Source organism: Scleropages formosus, chromosome 5 (genome assembly GCF_900964775.1).
Source record: "Scleropages formosus chromosome 5, fSclFor1.1, whole genome shotgun sequence".
NCBI lineage: Eukaryota > Metazoa > Chordata > Actinopteri > Osteoglossiformes > Osteoglossidae > Scleropages > Scleropages formosus.
The window spans coordinates 14,403,757-14,424,629 of record NC_041810.1 but is presented as its reverse complement, the minus strand read 5'-3'; the positions used below and the strand labels follow the sequence as shown (position 1 = coordinate 14,424,629).

The 20,873-nt window shown below is 49.8% G+C and overlaps 1 protein-coding gene across 5 annotated transcripts in view; it reads left to right on the top strand.

Annotated features, from left to right (window-relative positions):
- Window positions 1–1,724: 1,724 nt before the first annotated feature.
- Window positions 1,725–20,873, top strand: part of pcgf3 (polycomb group ring finger 3) — a 34,294-nt gene continuing 15,145 nt past the window's right edge. Inside the window, exons 1-2 of one of the 5 annotated variants that reach the window (XM_029252256.1) lie at window positions 1,725–1,851; window positions 15,857–15,916. In XM_029252256.1, coding sequence (XP_029108089.1) covers window positions 15,860–15,916 — 57 coding nt within the window. In that variant the 5' untranslated portion in view covers window positions 1,725–1,851; window positions 15,857–15,859. Of the gene's footprint in view, window positions 1,852–6,138; window positions 6,167–9,392; window positions 9,497–15,856; window positions 15,917–17,038; window positions 17,046–20,873 lie in introns of those variants that run through there. The other 4 variants (XM_029252257.1, XM_029252260.1, XM_029252261.1 and 1 more) reach the window with 4 other exon arrangements.

Here is a 20,873-nt window from a genome sequence, read left to right as displayed (position 1 = left end):
TTGCAGTAAGAACCACCTCTTTTGGCTGTAGGTTCGAGTCCAGCCTTAACCTGATATGAGCCCTGCCCTGTCGAGCTTTTGAGGTGGTGACTCACAGATGATTATAGTGCCAAATGGAAAGTCACACAAGACCATGGTAACATGACCCATTTGAACCCAACCTGTGTACAGTGGAGAGGAGCCTCTCCAGAATGTTCCTCCTGTTGGTCCAGTGGTTAGCGCTGTCCTCTTGCAGCTGAAAGCCTTGTGTCCAAATCCTGCTGTAGTACACTTGATCAAGGTCCTTACCCAAACCGATATAGTAAACATGACCAGACTGTATAAAAGGGTGAATCGGTGTAAGCAGCCGAGTGTACAAACCTCACATTGTAAGTTGCTTCGGAGAAGAGTGCCAGATAAAAGAATAAATAAGGAACCGTTGGAGAGAACACCACCATCCCACGGAACCTGGACACAGCGCTTATGCACCTCACTCCTGTCACATAATGACCATGATTTTACCACAAATACAGAGAGGTTAAATGGAATTCCTCTTTCTCCCAAGCAGATGGCCAGCTCACTCAAGGGTCCATTACATTCAGCCCCCACTGACAGGCCTCCTATCTGAGGTGACTGTAATCTTGGGGGCGGGGTTTTGGAGGTACCGTGGTACCTACCAGGACTGGACCTTTGCCCTCAGGGTGAGGTCAGTAACACATGCAGATGGGCTGTGCTGTAAAGACACCGCGAGCGCCATTCGTTGCAATCAACGTAGCGCAAAGAAGCCGACTCCTTGATCGTGTACATTAAGGGAATATTTGTTCAGGTTTCACCCAAGATTACCATAATATAATGTGTTTTTTACCTCACTTGCTCCCCTGCTGTGTTTCACTGCCAGGTGCTGTCTTCCCACCAGTGAAAGAAATATTTTACTATAAAGGATGCTGTTTCATTGAGAAATTCAAAATAAACTAAATTCCCCAGAGAAAGAATGACATTTTCAAAGGCAAATATATTTGTCTCGTTGATCGTTGTTACTTTGAAGAGCCTAAGCATGTCTTGTATATTTTTTAAACGAAGGTTTCAGCAGCTACACTCTTCTCAGCTCTAGGAACGTTAAAATGGTATTTTATTGAGAGGAAAGCCACATGATCACAGTACATTTGCATGAATGGGGCATGAAAAGTGTCTAAATGGAGAATGTGTGTGTGTGAGACACACTCCGCAGTAAGTAGAAAACATCTGGTGTACAGACTTTCTCGAAGAGCGAACACCGCACACTTAAACTGCACCGGCCTAAGGAGCAGCAACCTGTACGTGTTTATTTATTTAATAAGTAAATATAAACATATCATCATACTTTATTATGTATAAAGAGAAATTTCCAGCATCCAGGTCCTTGGTCTGTATGTTTTCTTTCCTCGGTCAGTATAGTTACTGTTTCCGTGTAGTTTTTTTAGCCTTCGCCTTCCTTTCTCGACACTTGTGAACACATGTGCTGTCACTTTGTCAATGGCACTATATGAAAACCGTATTCAGTCACAAAACATAATGAATGAAGTGACACAGAGTGTAACTGAGGGGAGGAATAAGCAGTGTAAAGTGTGACGGGACACGAGCGACGGGCGCGAGACACACACTACTAAGCGTTTCGTCTCCCTCACCCCCCTCCTCCTACCTACCCTTCCCTTCCCTTCCCGCACCCCTCCCTCCTCCGATACCGCTCTGTCTGCGCATGCGCGGCCGCTCTCCCCGACTCCCCGTTCGGTGTCTTTCGGCACTGGCCGGACATTTTCGCCTCTTTGTTTTATAGAAAGTAGCTTTAACTCGGATCCGAGCCCATATCCAGCCGACCGTCGTCCCCCCGAGCAGGTCAGTGTTGTGGCAGTCGCGATCCCGAGGGCTACGGGGGTTCTGTTCTCGCCGCCGGGTCGCGGGGATCGGGGTGGCGTTCGGATCTCCATTGTGTGTGTCTTTTCCGCTCGCTATGTGCTGCACGCTGTGTGTGTGTGTGTCTGTGTGTGTGTTGTTGTATGGCGCGCGCGCGCGCGCGCGTGTGTGTGTGAGAGTATCAGTATGTGTATGGCGACACCGCCGGGCCCTGCGCGTCCACACCGGCCTCGTCCTTTTGGGGCCCAGAAGTGCACTTAGTTTTGGGGGGGCGTCCTGGGGGGGGTGTCCTGGGGGGCTCGTGCTGCAGTGTGGGAATGCGATCGTGCGCGCTCACACTCGGCTCCGTGTCCACATGCACACGCATTGAGCCCCGACTCAGTCCCAGCAGCCCCCGATGCGCGCGCACGCACGGACCCCCCAGCAGCTGGAAGTTGGGGGTGCGTGGGAGTGTGGGCCCCTTAACGGGGGACAAAAGAAAGTTGGGGCTCTAGGAGCCCACCTGGTTCCGGGTGCGAGGAGGGCGGCCGCCCTTAGTTCCTTAAAATCGCTTCTACAAGTGATCACCCCCCCCCATCAGGTAGTATTTACCAGGGTATTCCTGCAGTCTGCGGTGCTGGAAGGTGGGCATGTGGAGATCTTGGCCACACACACCACCACGAGTGACATTCAGCTGCGTGGATATCCGAAACCAAGCTTTACCCTGGAAATCCCTTGCTCTCACTGCCATGAAATGATGCAAAATAACCTGCACACCCCAAAAGCAGTGTGTGTCGCGTGTACGTGTGCGAGAAGCCTGAGGATGTGACACCATGTTAAAGGGACACATGGAGAGCTGCTCGGGTTGCCTGTTGATGAACGGCCAGGTGTTGGAGAGCCAAGGTCGACCTTCGCTCTGAGCCTCACACACCACCAGACCAGAGGAGTGTGAAAGTGTGTGTGCTGGTGAGGGACTGCTACACACCCATCGTGCGCTGTTACTTTGATTGTGTGCACGCACACACACACACACACACACACACTCTCTCTCTAGTTTTGCTCTCCCGCTTAGGGACGTAAACCCCGGGTCGCTCCAAAACGCCGCCGATTGGCTGCAGTGTGTTTTTGAAATCAAGACATAATTTTCCACTTGGACGCTGTTGACTTTGCATCCCCGAAAGCGTGGGCTTTTTGCTGAGGTGACATCACGCACGGGAGGCCCTGGGGTGTCCCGCTCTGCCGAGGCACTTCTCACTTTCTCCTCCCAGCCTCCGATGAACCCAGAAGGAAGCTCGACATCCACGGCGTCACGGGACACGTGTAGAACTCGCATAGAAATAAGACCTCTTTACAATGTCGCTTTACTGAAACAGAGATGAATTTGACTTTAAGATCATCGCTGGGAAGCGGTCGGAACATCGCTGACTATTGTTTATTCCTTTCCTCTTATCATTTATTCTCTTTGTTGACGCTCTTCTCCGAAAGCAACTGACGGCGCAGCATTAAGCTCCTTAAAATTTATTTGCAAATTTATTCAGCCAGATAATTTTTACTCTATCAGTTCAGGGTAAGTACTATGATCAAGGGGTACAGCTGCAGAAGGTGGAATCCAGCTGAGTTTTTCAATTTGAAGGCGCCGGCTCTAACCGCTGCTCCACCTGCTGGACACCTTCGAATGAGTACCGTGAGTGGCGTTACACGGCGCTTCTGATATTTTCAAATGATTCGGCTGCTTCTGCTTCCTTTATTGTTGTTATATCAATGTGTAACATTTTAATCATAACTAGATGGCTCACTGTAGACTCATATATTTCTTTCAGTGTTTAGCTGATCGCACTGGACCCGCGTGGCGTGTTAATGTCCGGGGTTCCTGTTCGCACCGCAGCCGATTCTAATTTTAGATGCGACCCCCTCCCCCCATCACGGTTGCAGTCTGGGGGGTCTCATTTTCTCAGAAAAGAGAGGAAATGTGTGTAACATGTTAAGGGGAGGGGCAAACAGTAACTTAGCAATGTGACAGAGAGAAGGGAAAGTCCCCCCCCCCCTCCCATTTGTGATCAGTGTTGGGGGCAGAAGAGGTTCTAAGGGGACCCTGTCCAAGATTTGGGCTTGAGTGTCCCGTTTGATGCTCAGCTTGGTCCCCGAACCCGTTCGAAACAGCTCTTTATCCTCTTACTGCTGTTTCTTTGTTGGCGTTATCATCGTTTCGCTTCTCGGCTCATTAAAGCCGTCATCTTCCAGTTGAAGGACCTGGGGTCAAATCCTACTGTACTTGATCAAGGTACTTAGCCTTAGATGATGCAGTAAAAATGACCCAACTGTATAAATGGGTGAAACACTGTAAATACCCTGTAGCTGTAAGTCGCTTTTGATGAGGATACCAACTCAGTGCGGGATGGGGTTGCGGTGTGGTTGACCGGCCCTCCCTCATCCCAAAGTTAAGGGTGACCTTTCACCCCTTCTCCACCCTGACCGCCCTAAACCGGTTGCCTTCAACAAATGTGACGAACAGACGGAGTGTCGATAATAGGGGTCAGACGATGATCCCGACGTTGACGGACGTTCAGCTCGAGGAACGCTGTCGGATGAGTATGCTGTGATGATGCAAGAGGTCGACAAGGTGTAAAAACGACACGTCGTCTCTCGGTACGATCCGCTGACGGTCGCCACGGTTCCGACTTCTTCAAGTGTTTCGAAAGGTGCGCCGGTTTATGAGAAAGGTCATTGTGCCGCGCTGTTTTGTAGTTGGGTTTCTCTTCATGCCGCCAGCTGTGTTTGGGCTGCAGGTGGCGCAGTGGCTAGAGCTGCCGCCTTGCGCTAGACAGACACGGGTTCAAATCCCACTTCCTGCTCTAGTATTCTTTCATCAAGGTCCTCGTCCTCAATGAGTGCAATAAAAATTTCCCGAGCTGTTTAAATGGATAAATCATTTTAAGTCGCTTGGCAAGTTACTTTTGAGAGGTGTGACATATGAGAAATTACAGTATTAAGTAATAGTAATAACAGCATTTACAGTGGGGCAACCTGTTGTTCAAGGTGTAGTCGAATTATCCGAGAAGCAGGGCTTGCGACGCGCCGTCTTGCCGTGAGTCTCGTGCGAGGATCTATGTAATCCCAGCGATTTTTGTAACCGTCATTTGCATCGTTGCCCAACTGGCGCGTCGGGAGGCCCCCCGATACTTACTCTCCAAATTGGTGACGTCTGGCCGCTCCAGGGCACCTCCCTTTGCGCATACAGTTATGAATGCCTTCATGTCCCCCTCACCAAGTATGACAGTTTGCATCTTTAGCCTGTGTGTAGTAATTAAACACAGCGCCGTGTGTGTGTGTGAGGATCACAGGCCCTGAATGAAGCACGTTGGCCTGGATTTCTATAAATATGACCGAAGTGTAAAAGAACACCAAGCAGTGCTTCTGCTCTTGCATAAAGTCATATTTTTATGTCCTTTGTTTGGGAACAATACATTTGCACCTTCTTTCCTTTTCTGTTTCCTTCAAGATCCTTTCGGGGTTTTCACCCCGTGGCCAAAGCCTCGAGCGGGGTTCGCGCGTGCACCTCGAACATCCCCTCCCCCCTCCGTCCACGTGCTCTGGAAAGCATTTTTCCGACCTGAATGAATACTTTTTTTTTTTTTTTTTTAACATGGGGAGGAAAAGCTGACTTTTGCGCATACCATCTCCACGGCGACCGCGGAGGCCGCGAGCCTCGGGTCCGAAACGCAGTTTGCGCCGGTTTTGGAATGCGGTGGTGGCGGCCTGTCCTACACGCTTTTAGGCTGCGATAACGGAATTTGGCCTCGGTACCGAGGGTGGGTCCTCCTCTGTCTCGAGGAGTAAACACCGCTTGTTTGTCTTCTCTGTCCCTCTGTCTCTTTATCTATCTCTTTCTTTTTCTCTATTATCTATTTATCTGTATGCCAACAGATTTACTTGCCTGTCATTATGTATGTATGTATGTGCTTCTAATTCTTTATCTGTTTATTTATAGATCAACCCCTTTTCATTTTATTTTATTTCATTTTATTTTATTGTGTCGCCCCTGTGGGTGTAACTCACTGAGGGCTTGCAGAAGCCAAGCTCGAAGGCCTGTGCGCTCGCCGGGCGCTTTCGAGATGATGCAAGGAAGCGATTGTGAAGGCGAGGGACCGTCGTCCGCACGTCGGCTGGAACGCGCAGGGTGGGCGAGGCTTCGCCTCGCGGAGTCGCCCCGCCGCAACAGCTCGGAACAGATTTCCGCCTCGCCGCTTCGTCGAATTTCGTTCGAATTCTGGAAATGCCGCGGAGCCAGCGCGTCGCGTCGCGTTCTTCGTAACTTCTGGTATTGCTTCAAGTTGGCGGGGCTGCGTTGCGCACGGGTTCGCTTTTGCATCAATATAATTAATATCTTGACGCTTTTCACCAAAATGTTAGACCGTGTGAACCTCCTTGCACTGATTTACCGACTTGTACAGCAACATAATTTTTACTCTGTTCAGGGCAAATGCTTTGGTCATGGGTGCTACAGCAGGAGGTGGATTTAAACTCAGCTTCCTTCAGGGTAAGACAGTGTCCCAAGCCAGTACGCCACCTGCTGCCCACGTTATATTGATGTGTCTGAGCCGGGATTCCGCCTTTGTCGCCGATCAGTTCGAACCCGTGTCTCTGTTGGTTGACTTGGGGGACAAAACCCCCTTCCGGGTACTCAGACGTCTGGGACTTGTGCCCGTGATCTTGTCTGACATTCGCCTTCCCCTGTCACGTTAGGTGTTGCGGCTGGGGCATCAGCCGGTGTCCTCGGTGTCCAGGACCGTCGTGGCGGTTTACACCCACGGAACACCGGCGGTGTTCGTCACATGGTTCGCTCCGGCATTCGTACTACAGAGAAGCATTTTAACACCAGAGCGTAACAGCGATGGGTTCGTAACCCGCCCCTGAACCGGACAGTATGCGGTCCCAGGGTTTCTGGGTTCTGACTGCCGCTGTAGCAGTTCTCCTCGTGCTATTTGTCTGCACCTTGTGGTTCTTTCAGAAGCGCTGTTCATAACCCATGGACCCCCCCCCCGGGACCTCTTTGTTCCAGGTCTCATTTGCTAGCCCTCTGGGCACGTGTCCTCCAGGGCTCGATGTGTTCTCCCGCTCTCCGCTCTGCCGGTGACACGATGACATACCAGAGAGCCGGAGAACACGTCCTGCAGCCGCTGATTTAAGGCCCCAGGTGGTGGTTTCACTGCTGTTGGACACTGGTTCTAAACCACGGCCCTGGTAGCCTCACTGTGTTTTCATAGCGGCCTTTAAACCACAAACAACCTGAGATGTCAGAGAGGTGGTTTAGGTCAATCTAGGTAATGAATACTTTGGTCCACATTGACCCATCAGAACCACTGATACTGAACAGAAATAAATAAATAAATGTGACTATGCTATTATTTATTTATTTGACAGTTTTCTTGAAAGTGACCTAAAATGCTGCTAATTTGAAATATTTTCCCATTTATGCATTTATGCAGCTGGGTAATTTTTACCGTGTCTATTCAGGGTAAGTACCTTGATCAAGGGTACTGCTGCAGGAGGTAGGATTTGAACCTGGGTTCTTTGCACGTAAGGCAGCAGCTGTAGCCACTATGCCACCTGCGGCTTCGTATACAAATAAATAATTTGTTCTCCCAAATAATTAGTTTTGTCAGCGCTGTCTGAAGGGGGTCTGCCCTCCAGCTCGAGCAAATTGTTCGGCATGTTTCGAAAAAGGAACCGCGGCTGATGAATCCGCAACGTGGTGTTTCCCGGTTTTTGATGGTTACCAGGTGGGAAGGTTTGGTACTTGTCCAAAGCGTGGCCGCAAAGTGTGGATGAAAGTTCCCCTTTTCCTCCCCCTGCGTTAAAACACGTGTCCTTCCGCTTCATTTTCAGACCCTTAAATGTGAATTTGAGCTTGTTTGGATTTATTTAAAAAAAATAATAATTTGAACAGAAATGCTGTGTGAAATGATGGATATTTCTCTCAAAACATTTTCACATCCATTTTTTTCACTGAGCAGACACTTTCCTCCAAAGCGCCTCACACCGCAAAGTAAAGAGAAGTGCATCAACAACAGGTGAAGAGCTAAAGGTACAGACACGGGTTTACCGAAGCGCACCCAACACCGCTGTTTTTGCCGGTACAAGCTACACAAGTAGCTGCATGTAGAGGTGAGTCTCCTTGGAAATACAAAAGTGATTGTGACAGAAGACTTGACACATATTTCAGTAACTCTCAGCAGATCGGGAGCGAAGCGGGTCTGGAAAGAGATGGATTTCGGGTATTTCTTGAATGTTGAAAGGGATTCAGCAGCTCTGAGGGACAGAGGGAGCTCATCGCACCACATCAGGGCCGAAACCGATAAAGAATTGACTTTGAATTTCGTCCTAGTTGTGCGACTGGAGGTGGAAAATAAGAAGGGGTATCTGCACACACTCTTGCCCAGTAGCTGATGTAGTTTAGGAAAAGGACACTTGGCACATTTTACAACCACGCTTGTGTACGCAACATTTTTAAATCTGAAATTAAATTCCACCTAACGATTCTTCGGAGTATACGCCCTTTAGTGTTGCCTAGGTCAAAGAGAGGGGTGAGGTATATTTGTGGCCTTCCGGAAGGATGTCCTTGTGAAATGCGATGCTGCAGTTTCTGAGCATCTAAAGCCGGCGATGTAGCGACCCCTGACATTGACCTCTTATATTATATTGCAGGCTGTTGCACAGGTTGTAAATGGACGTGATCCCGTGTTCATCTGTATAATTGTTCCTGGTGGTATAATATGTGGGTCACAAGTACGGAAAGATGATCCATTTCTAGCCTCGTAATCCAATTATCTGCTGCCAGAAAACATGGTGGAAAAGCTTATTTTATTTTATTTAATTTAGCTCCTAAGCTTTAGGCGACAGGGTAATTAAACGTAGTTGTGCGCTAACCGAATGAGAATTCCGAGACTTGCTGTTTTTGTCAGTGGAAAGTTTTGATCGGACGGCCGAGGAACTGTGACGTCGGGAACGGACCCCTATGCCCTGCGGAGGAAAAGACCCCTGGACCATCACATGTTCGCTTTGGAGACGAGAATGCTCAGTCCCCATTAACCAGTCCTGATTCGTTACTAAAACAGACCAAATATTGAACCATTTTTAATTCCTTCCGTCCTTTTGGTTAAAAATCAAATTTTTTCCAAACTCATCCTAAGTTCAAGCAGGAATAACTCTAAATAATGCTGAACATCATGAGGAGAAATTGGTGCATCGCATTAAAGTAGAACAAGCAACGGTTAACATTACATATAAAATAATTTGAGAAATGTTATTTCGCGAAGCAACCTTTCGACACGGGCTGTATGTCACGTTCAGATAAATGAATAAAGAGGAAACGAAAGCACGGAGGATGCGCACGCACTGTGCCGGAGCACAACCGAGAGTGTGGGTTCCTGATTCCCACAATGCAGTGCGTCTCACGGTCTTGCTTGGCGTGGCGCGCTTTTCAGATGCGGTCTCGGTTTACCGCGTTGGACGGACGACCGTTGCGGACCGGACGAATGAAGATCCGGGCCGGTTCGCGAGAAGCGCCGTCAGTAATCGTGGACCAAGTTGGTGGAAAAAACTGGATACCGGCAGACCGAACAACGGGGGTTTGTTCATCTCGGAACCTGTGAGTTGATCCACCCGTGGGACCGCGCGGACCCTTTTAGGGGATCCTTTGGGGTTCGTCGAGGTCGAACCTCGTGGAAGACTGTAGCTGTACAAGAAAGCAGATACGTCCCTCATCGTTCTCCCCTCGACTTCTTTACCGGTGTATACCAGGGTTTCGTGAGTCAGCTGTGCGCTCCTAAAGGCAGCTGAGCGTGACACTTTCAGGAGGTTGCTGCAACCTGCCCGCGCAGACAACTATGCAATCATGCGCATGCCGACGGAATGTCAAATAGGCCGACATCCAGTTCCCAGGATCAAACTTCTCCGTGTATTGATTGCACCTCTTCATCTATATCCCACCCTTATGTTTCCGTCTTCTTGCCGCAACCTCGGATCTCCTTCGCGTCCGACGGCGGCCATCGTCTCCGGCATCAGACCGACACGGTGATGAGTCGTGGGACCGGCTGTTGGATCTGTGGAGGTTAAGCAGACTGTTTGATGCAGGGCTGAGAGCTGTTCCAGAGGTTGAGCTCTGCTCCCGAATATTACCATCATCTCAATGTACCCTTCCTTACCTCCTCCTCCTCCTCCCCAGCGTACAGCTCTGCGTTGCATTTGCGTTTATTAATTTAGCGGACGCTTCTCCCGGGTGCTCTACAGCTCAGAGTAAACAGAAGTGCTCAGATGAAGGGCTTCAGACGCAGACGCGACGGTAGGAGCACGGCGAGTTTCTTCTATACCGCCGCACGCGTTACGCGAACAGCCGCTTATAAAATCGTTGGGAAGTACGGAGGCGATCGTGACAGATGCTGTGACTCAAATGTGTGTCGCTCTTAGGAGATCAGCAGAGAGCTGGCTCTCGTAGAGGTGCCATCCTGAATTCCGGGAAGGATTCAGCACCCCTGAGGGACGGAGGGAGTTACGTCTGACACGTGCAGGCCAAACCCGAGAACCTTCAAACTTTTGGTTTCGGACCTGATGTGAGCGTGACCAGAGGTGGAGGAGCAGAGCGCGTCAGGAGCGATCAGGCACTCTCGGTGTTGGGGAGCGTATCCTGGAGCTGTGAGCGGGCGCTTTTCCGCTCAGCTGCGACGCTACGATTGTTTACCCTGGGGATGGGTCGTGCCTTTATTTCCGAGATTAGCGGTTGTGACTCCAGGAAGGCACCTCTCTGGGTGGTGGGTAATCCAGGTGGACCACGGCTGACCGTCCTGCAGGGCAGGAGGGGATCAGTGGAACGACACAGCTGTTAACGGCTAAAAAACATTTTTTCTGGACGCACGTCCTTCAGATAAGAGAGCTTCTACTGAACGTCAACAGGCAGAGAGTGAAATCGCCAAATTGCGGGGCCGTTCCTGGATGAAAAGTTGACTTGTCCCTTAAAGTAAACGAGTGAGCGCCGTCGCCTTTGAGACCGTGGCCGCGGTCGGGACGTCGAGGTCGAGCTTCGGTGTGCCGCGTTCCGATACGTTCCCTTTATTCTTACAGTTTCGTTGAATTAATTACCAGCACGATGATTTTGAAAGGGTTTTTTAACTGGGTGAAGTGAAAGACAAGTTTAGATGACAAAGACACTTTATCGCACAATTTGAGTCTCGCTTTGTGGACGGGCCTCTAAATTCAGTAAAATTACGGCTCCGTCGATATCATCGCGTTCGGCTCAGAGCGAGAAGAGGCTCCTCAGCAGCCTGCCTGGCACACGACTATGAGGCTGGGACGTTATTTATGAATATATACTACATCAATAATCCTCCATAATTTCCCAGCGAACTAAAGCAATCCCCTTATTACAGTAATATTTCTGTTTTTGAGACCAACCCATGACCTTCAGGGATACCTCGGGTGGGTTGTGACCGGTGGGTTCGGAACCGCTTCCGTACCGGGTTACCAAGGGTTACCAAAGGTTGTACGAACGAGTGCAGGCAGAGGCACCCCCGGCCACGAGGGGTCCTCGCTGTTGGGGACGAAGGGGAGACCTTCAGCCTCGTTGATGGTATCGTGACCCGGGTGACCCTTGGAACGAGACCCGGCTCCTTCCTGGGCGACCGCCAGAGCCGAGCTTTTGGACCGGGCCGGTACCAGCAGGCCTCCTCGACGCTCGCCTCGCGGCCCGCCACAAAGCCGGGCCTGTCCCAGAGACAAGCGCCTCTTTGTGGGCTCCCAGAAGTTGGACCGCGGACAGAACCGGCCGTCGATGTTTGGGCTTTTCTAGGGGAGCGTGGGGGTGAAGACGGGCAAATGCTCTCCGAGTCGAGCAGCTCCGCAGTCTGTCGCGTCGCTGTTTTCGCAGCGAACCCCCGTGAAAGCCCTCGGCTGAATGGCCATTGATTTCCTAAGCGTGCGCTCCGACCCCCGGTGCTGCAAAACGCGTCGACCGCAAACACGGGACCGCCATGTGCCGTAAGAGAGCGCGTTGACGGGCATTTTGGGCTCTCGTTTTGAACGATCCGTTTACCGCGTAAAATAAACGATCTTATTCTCTATGTGCTTTTGAATGAATGAAGGAAACCATTATTAATGGTAGAGGGGAGTGGTCCTGCCTACTGTGTGTGTGTGTGTGTGGGTGGGCACAGCTGGTAGTGTAGTAGTTACAGCTTGTGCCATTGGACCCAAAACTTTTTGTTTCGAATCCCACTTCCAGCTGTAGTACCCTTGAGCAAGGTACTTACCCTAATTGGTCCAATAAAATTACCCAGCTGTATAAATGGGTAAATAATTATATTATTAAATAAATGAGTTGCTTTGGGAAAAAAAAGTGTGCGATAAATAAATGTAAATATTAAATATAATGTAAGCATGTGTCGACAGAGTGGGTGTGGTGAAGTCAGGGTGGCGCACGTAAATCCCGGTACCTGATACCAGTGTGATGGACTGTAGTACTGATACCGTTGCTTTGCCACTCTGTATATTTTTCAGACAGTGGGAATTTGGAATGTCCAACGTGTAAGTAATATTTTTGCAACTGAGGGAAGGGTAACGGGTAATGTGGTTTAGGCCATGAATTGAAAGGGCCTGGGTTTGAATCCCACTTCCCTTAGTGTGGTACCGTTGATGAAGATTTTTGCCCTTAATTGATGCAATAAAATTACCGTGCTGAATAAATGGGTAGCATTTACAACGTAAATCGCTTTGGAGAAAAGTATCATATCAATAATTCAATGTAAATTTAAGTGGCGGTGAAAAGTGGTACCCATTTGGTAGATTCCGTTCCCCCGCCGGGAAACACACACACACACACACCCCCCCACACCCCCAACCCCCACCACCAGGGAATGCGGGTCCAACCTGTTCCACCTGTGTTTCCTGCCGGCACTCTCGCTTTTTCGATCCCGTTCAACAGGTTCTTGATTTCGCTGTCTAAGACTCAGTGTCTTTCGTTGAACCGTTGAACCTCCTCAACTGAAAGTGAATCAGTAGCGGGTGGTGTACTGGTCAGAGCCCCTGCCCTTGGACTTAGAGGACTGATTAATCTGCCGCTTTTCTCCGAAACGACTTACAATGTTAAGCCACTTAGCCATTTGCACAGCAGGGTATTTTTTACTACGTCAATTCAGGGTACGGACCTTAATGAAGGGTAGTACAGCAGGAAGTGGGATTTGAACCAAAGTCCATCTCTAGTCGCTCTGCCGCCTGCTGGCCCCGTTTCACGTTTCGCTCGTGTCCCCCCTTAGCGAGGCGGTGCTGAGGGTTTCGGTTCGAGTTCACGCTGATTCCCGTTGGCACCTCGGAGCTGTTTCTGACTGATCGCTGTAAACTGATACGTTGTATTTCCCAGGGGCGTCACCGCGGTAATTACGGCGGAAATGGCACCGGCGCGCCGAGCGGAAGGGACGCTTTGCCCTCAGTTCTGCGGATGGTGCTTGTGGCAGAGGCGCAGCGAGGGCTTCCCTCCGTTTGGCTCGGGTTCGAGACCCGCGGGGGCTCCGGCCGATTTACGTACTTGTATGGACTTGGACTTGGATGCCCACGAAGACGCAGACGCCGAGGGCCTTCGATAACGCGCCGCTAATTTGCCTTAATTCATGTCATTGTTTCGGTGTCATCGTGTGCCCACCATGCCCGTGCTTTGTCCGTTTCCAGAAGCTTCTATCGATAGAGACATCGCTGACGGCAGATTTAGCATCAGCGTCGTATGTCTGCCGCAGATTTGCGTCCAACTGTAAGCCAGCGTTTGCTGTAGATTTACCGCATTTTTCTGTTTTCCGAAGATCGGCTCTCGTCAGTATACTTTGTTTGTCAATAATTCATTTCAGTCAAGTTCTCACGAACGATTTCACCTCCGGGGTTGTGGGTTCGGATGTGGGTGCAAATCCGGCTCCGTCTGCGGAGGTCGCGCGGTCTTTTTACGTACGTTTTAGGTTTCCTCCGGGCGCTCTGGTTTCCTCTCATAGCTGACAGATACGCGTTTCAGTTGAAGTAGAGACTAATTGCTTTGGGTGTGTCTGTGCATGTCTTTGTGAACGAGTGTGTGTGTGTGTGTGTGTGTGTGTGTGTGTGTGTGTGTGTGTGTGTGTGTGTGGTTGCTCTGTGATGGACCCGGTTCCTGTCCAGGGTGTACCCTGTTCACACCCTGTGCTTCCAGGATAGACTCCGGACCACCGCAAAATGTATGGATAGCTGGTAAAAACAAATAGGGTGGGATGCAGTCTTTGTTCTTCCTATCAGACTCAAGCTGAATGTTTTTAATCTTTTGTCCAGTGTTTAGTAATAAAACGGTGCCGTCGGGGCTCTGCCTGAGTGACGTCCGGGTTTTCCGTCTCAATTATGACGCCGATGTTTGAAACGAGTTTTAATTACCTGCCTAATTGTTCTGCAAATCAGGCCATGTTTACAATCACTTTTGACCCGTAATCTGTGACCATGAGGGCCCCCCCCTCCCCTCACGCTGTAGGATTTGTAATCACTCTTCTCTCCAAACCTGGAAAAGAATCTGTTGGATGAATGAACCGGTGGTTGTACATTGGTCGTTGAAGGTCGCTGAAGGTCGCTGTTCTCCTGGTTGACCCTGATGCTTAGGGTTAGGGTCTGGCGAACGCTCCGGAGGCTCTCGATCCCACGTGGTCCTCTCCGGATCGGGCTGGGCTTTGCCACTCAAACTGCAGCCTGGCTTTCGGAGCTCTGCGTCAGGTGGGCCGGGGGAGGAAGGGTGCTTAGGGAGCGGTTCAGAAGTGACTCTTCTTCTTAATTATTCTGGGCGTGACGGCAGCAGAGGCGGCTGAATGCAGCGCAGAGTAAAAACGCGGTTTAAAGAAACCAGTGACCCTTTTCATCCTGCTTTGTCCCCAGCTGTGATCCTTGACCTTGCGGGACGCTGACTGCACTTGCGACCGGGTTAGACCGAGCAGGTCGGCGGGTTTCTTTGCTGCTCCAGGTGAACGGAGTTCGTGCTGCTTTGTGGATTTGTTGAAGTCTGTGTTCTCATCATCTGGAGCGGCAGAAGTTCTGTTTTTTGGCTTTTATGCACTTTTGGCTTTCTTGCTCAAGGGTTCGAGGGAAGAGACAGCAGCGGCGCGCGCTCTCTCTCTGTGTGTGTGTGTGTGTGTGTGTGTGTGTGTGTGTGTGTGTGTGTGTGTGTGTGTGTGTGTGTCCCTCTCTGTGTTTCCCCATGCATCTCGGGGCAAGACCACACCACCTACTGGGAGGCTATCTGATAGGCCCTTGGGGGAGGCGGGGGGTCGCACAGGGACATCTGATGCGTTAATTATACCACCTCCTGTATCGAACCCGCATCTCCCAGGAGCCGTTTCCCGAGCGGACGGGACATTAGTGGTTCATTTCTAGCTGCACCACAATTTATGTGACATGAATGTCTGTTGAGTCCCTTAAACAAACTAGTGTTGGTTCTGATGGAGCAGCTGCACATTTGTTAATTGATAAGTGAATCCAAAACAAAAACTCAGCTCGGATAATATGGGTGCTGGAGAACTTAAAAGTCCATGCTTTCCATGCATATGACATCCATTATTATTCTTCTTCTTCTTCTTCTTCTTCTTCTTATTATTATTATTATTAGCATTGTTATTATTATTGTTATTATTATCTTTACATAATAATAATATATAATAATATTAAATTTAATAATAAAAAATCCTTTTATATATTATTTTATAAATTTTTATTATTGTTATTAATAATAATAATAATAATAATAATAATAATAATAATGTCACAGGTCATTTCTTATGGCCATGCTAAAAATCTAGACAGACCTGCATATTTCAGTTTCCTGCATGACCCCGCTTAAAAAAAAAAATAAAAAAATAATAATAATTTGCAGCTGCAGCCCAACTGAAAGAAATAGTAATAATCTTGTTTAATTATGAAGTAAGTTTGTTGGTTTGCTTTTTTCTGTATTTATATATTTGTTTTATTCCTTTAGCTGATGTCTTTGTCCAAGGAGACCTACAGGAACCCAAATCAGTGCTCACCGGGTTACATGGTAACTTGCAGCCTTTTTGTTTCAAGATTTTGACTGTATCTTACTATAGTAAAAATGCAGTGCAGGCAGTAAATGCATTTGCTGTGTGTTCATGCCATCTGGCTGTAGAAAGGAGGTCATGGAACATTCCAGACTGTGAGCTCGAACCAGCTTTAAGGCGCCAAGTTGAGGGTGGGCTGCCCTCCCCCCCCAGCGATGAGGCGGTCCGCTGGCGGATGCCTCGGCCGTAAACTAGTACGATTTACGGACCCCCTCAACCCCCCTGACTCATGGTTCAGCTTTGGTTCACTCGGTGTGTCGCTCTCTGGTAGTTTTTCTGGGAGAGAACAAACAAAATTGTACCAGTAGGTGGAGTAATGGCTAGGGTTGTCACATTAAAATAGGAGCACCTGGGTTCAAATCCCCCTCCTATGGTAGTAACCTTCATCGAGGAACTGACTTTGACCCAGAGCAGTTAAAATTACCCAGCTGTACATTGTCTGAACCGCTTGTCCCATACGGGGTCGCGGGGAGCCGGAGCCTAACCCGGCAACTCAGGGCGTAAGGCTGGAGGAGGATGGGACACGCCCAGGACGGGACCCCAGTCCGTGGGACTCGAACCCCAGACCCACCGGAGAGCAGCACCTGGTCCAACCCCCTGCGCCACCTGCATGGGTATATCATGCTAAGTAACATAATATAGAAACCAACCATTGTAATTTGCTTTGTTCCAATGGATCAGATAAATAATGGTTAATAATAAAAATAACAACAATAATAATGGGGATGAAGCACTATCAAGAATGAGGGGAGAAGGGAGCGTGAGATCGGCCGCAGACTGGGAGCAGCGACGGCGGTAATGCGGTCGCCGTACCGGACCGTAACGGTGAAGAGGGAGCCGAGCCATAAGGCAAGGCTCTCTATTTACCGGTCGGTCTACGTCCCCACCCTCACCTATGGCCGTGAACTCCGGGTAACGACCGAAAGAATAAGATCGCGGATACGAGCGGCTGTAACGAGTTTTCTCCGCAGGGTGCTGGGACTCGCTCTCCGTGACAGGGTGAGGAGTTCGGCCGTCCGGGAGGAACTCGGAGTAGAACCGCTGCTCCTCCGCATCGAGAGGAGCCGGTTGAGGTGGTTCGGGCATCTGGTAAGGATGCCCCCCGGCCGCCTCCCTTTGGAGGTACGCTAGGCACGGCCGACCGGGACGAGGCCCCGAGGTCGGCCCGGGACCCGCCGGAGGGATCGTATCTCCCGCTCGGCCTGGGAGTGGCCGGGATCCCCCGGGCCGAGCCGGAGGAAGTTGCGGGGGACAGGGGTGGCTGGGCATCTCCGCTCTCCCTGTTGCCGCTGTAACCCTAGAAGGACAAGCGGGCAAGAAAATGGATGGATGGATGGATGGATGGATGGATGGATGGATGGATGGATGGATGGGATGAAGCACTAGGGGTTATGTGTACGGTTTCCCGTGTAGTTTGACTTATGAAAAGAACGGTTGTGTGGTTTGTCACGGAGGGGCATATGAGCGCCATACTGTGTTTCAGTCGTCAGTCACCGTTCCTCCACCGCATCGCTTACGTTGACACGTTTCCTCTTTGCGGTGCAGCCTGGGAACTGGTCGACCGGTCACTCCAGCAATTCCCAACCCGCGGCCGCCTGTTGCTCATCCGTTAGAGTTTACATTTTAATTCTCCATCTGCTTTCGAAGTTCCCACGCTCGCAGTTTCTATTAATCGCTATCGAATTAATTCAGAAAACCCTAAAGCGAAACTTGCCGGTCGTAGAGTGAAACACATTGCTTTTATTCATTTTGCTCATGCTTTTCTCCAAAGTAACTTCCAATCATTACAGCAACAATCTTACAATTATTTACCCATTTCTACAGCTGGGTAATGTTACTGGAGTACCTTGCTCAGGGACACTAAAGCTAGAGGTGAGATTCGAACCCGCGACCTTCGGGTCCAAAAGCAGCAACCCTAACCTACACTACCAGCTGTCAGATTCCAAAAACACGTAGTATGTAAGTTAGTGAAATTTAACACTCATCCACATCTCTTAGCCTGCGTGTCTGTGGAAATGTGATGTTTTGCGTCAATAACGCTTCTCGGGCTTATCGGTCTGCAGAGCGCGAGGAATCCCGCTCTCTCATTGGCTCTCCTTGCTGTCAGTCAAAACACGGTTTGCTGGGATCAGATGTGGTTGAGCGACTCGGCCCCAGCGCTCGTCTGCACCCCCCCCCGATGGGATGTGGGGACTAGAGCTGCTAAATCGGGGCAGGAAAACAAAGTGCACCAGGAGGATTAAACGGCAGGCCCCGCGGTCCTGGGCGCTGACCGCGCTGTCATCCACTCAGCCTTATAATGAGTCCCGCTGGCAGCATCCAGGTTCGTATCCGTCGCACCTGGAATTATACACCCTTTTTGCCATGCGTAACTTTATTAAATATAGCTTAATGGATCCCCACAAAAGAGCCGTCATGCGTTAAAACCTCTTTTGTCGGTACGCCCTGCACAGCTCGTGATCCCAAATTCCTCATGGGAAACTCGGAGCGAAGGATAAATTTGTCATAAAACACTAAAACCGTACTTGTTTAAAAACTCCTTGGACACAAGCCACACGTCACTTTTATTTTAAAATAATATAAAAGAAGTCTTACGGTTTTTTTTTTTTTTTTTTTTTTTTTTTTTAAACAGGTCACATCGCATGGCCTTCCTCAAAATGAATTTGTGAAACGGACCTGCGCATTTCAGTTCCTTGCATAACCCCCATTTTTTTTTAAAAATTAAAAAAAAAAAAAAAAAAAAACAAAAACTGGCCCCCGGTGGCAGCCCAACTCAAATACATAACAATCCTAATCCAATAATAATAATAATAACCCTAATTACTATACCCAGGATAATTAATACTATTTTAAAGCACATCCGTGAAAGTAAAACAAGCAGCAGGTGGCGTAGTAGTTAGAGTTGTTGAAAATTTACTCGAAAGTCTCAATCATAAGACTTGGGTTTGTATCCCGCCCCCTGGTGCAGTACCCTACCCTGAACCGGTACAGTAAAAATTACCCTGTTGCGTAGTAGACCGTTGGCCGACCCCCTCGCGCACAGCTCTGCGTCTCGCACCTTAACCGGCCCCGCCTGCTCCCAGCAAGCACAGCTGCGGCGGGAGAACGTTCCGGCATCGGCGGGCTGGCCGCGAGAAGAGCTCGGTGCCGGACATCAAGACAACGGACGTTTATCTTTTGTCCGCTGCCGCGCCGCGTCCAGCTGCGTTACAAGCGGCAGCGACGGTCGTTCCGACTGGAGGACAGTGGTGTTACTGTGTTCGTTCTGTCGTTTTTACACGTGGCCCATTCGTGCAATCGGTCACGTCACGGAACGCTTGACGCTGTGGATCTGCTGCTTTCCGGGGGGGTCGAGTCCCGATCCTTAACCGCTCTAGCTTGCGATGCCTGAGAAAAAGATGTTGCGAGGTGGTCCGGCGGAGGTCGGAGGCGTTGCGGTACGATCGGGGGGGTCACGCGTTCCTTTGGCGATTTGGGATGTGGAGATGGGGCGCCGGTTGGACGCAGTGAAGAAGGTTGGTGCCCGCCTTGAGTCGAAGTGTCCGGCTCAGCGGAACCAGAACCGGTTGCAGATCCCCAAGCGCACGGTGTTCCGCTGGGGTTCTTCCAACCCGAGACACCGGGCTCAGTCACAGGTTGCGTTGTTATGGCAACCGTTCAGCCGTTGTCGTCTCTGCATCTCTGAAGCAGGGCGTTCAACGGATCGTGAGCGTTCCCTGGTTCCTGAAGATCGAGAGGTCCGAAAACCACCGGGGAATCTGCGTTGGAGCAGGGACGGAGGCGTGAAACACGGCGCTCCAGAGCGAATTCGTAATGGGGCAGTATGGTAAAAATCATAGTAAGTTCCTGTTATGCAGTGCGCAGCCAGCTGCGAACGTTCGTGTCTCACGGACACAACATGAGCTCATCCGACTTGTGTCTTAGTAGAGTACTGTGGTGAATTAGTGTACTGCGACTCCTCTTACAAACGCAGCAGGGACCGGATGTCTGTTCACACGTCGATTTGTTCGTAATTCCAAAGTCACTTCCGCCGCCTGGAGATGACGACAAAAGCTCGACGACGCGGACGTCCCGTGATTTATTTGTCGGGTTGTGCTCAGTATCAATCTGGGATGGATTTCTAATTAAAAAAAAAAAAATGCTGAAAATTCAGTATTTGCATGGACTTTGAGCAATGTTAAAATCAATACGACTCGAGGATAACTGACAATGAACGTCATTTTCACAACCTCCTGTTCAGTCCTAAATTCTTGACAAATTCAACGTTCCTCTTGTCCTTATTGATCACTGACATGAGCTGTAAACACTGTGGAGGCGAGTTGAATGAAGGTGGTCTAACGCTGTGCTGTCTGGAGGGGGGGGGGGGGTCATTACTGCCACGTCTCTGCTCGGTGGGTGAGCAGCGTCACACAAGGGTGCCGATTATGACGAGAAGCGCGGGGGCAGCGCTGGGGCGTGACGAGCCTTTCGATGAAACCTATATTTCATTATAATAAGCAGATAAGTCATATTTGAACTACATTAATAAACGATGCCTAGTAATTCATTAAAATTGAGACATTCACTAGGAGTGTTTCTGCCTTAATTATTATTCGACACGACACATACATAATGCGCCGCTAAGTTCATTGAACGTTTAATATGTTTTAATCGTAAGTGTTGTGTTTTCGAGTACTGCGCAGTGATTGCGGGTTGCCGTTGGACTCGCTGCGTAAGGCCCCTTAGCGAGAGGCGCTTTTGCGCGCATCTTCTAGACTTTTCCGTCGAGAGTGCCGGGACACATGGGGTGCCCGATTGGGGCCGAAGAAGCGCAATAAAAAGCAGCGTTCTCCGGCGCGGCGACTCTTGGGATTTATGTAAATAAGGGCGCTTTCATCGCGAGGGGGTGGGGCCATCTGGAAGGGAGGTGCTCAGATG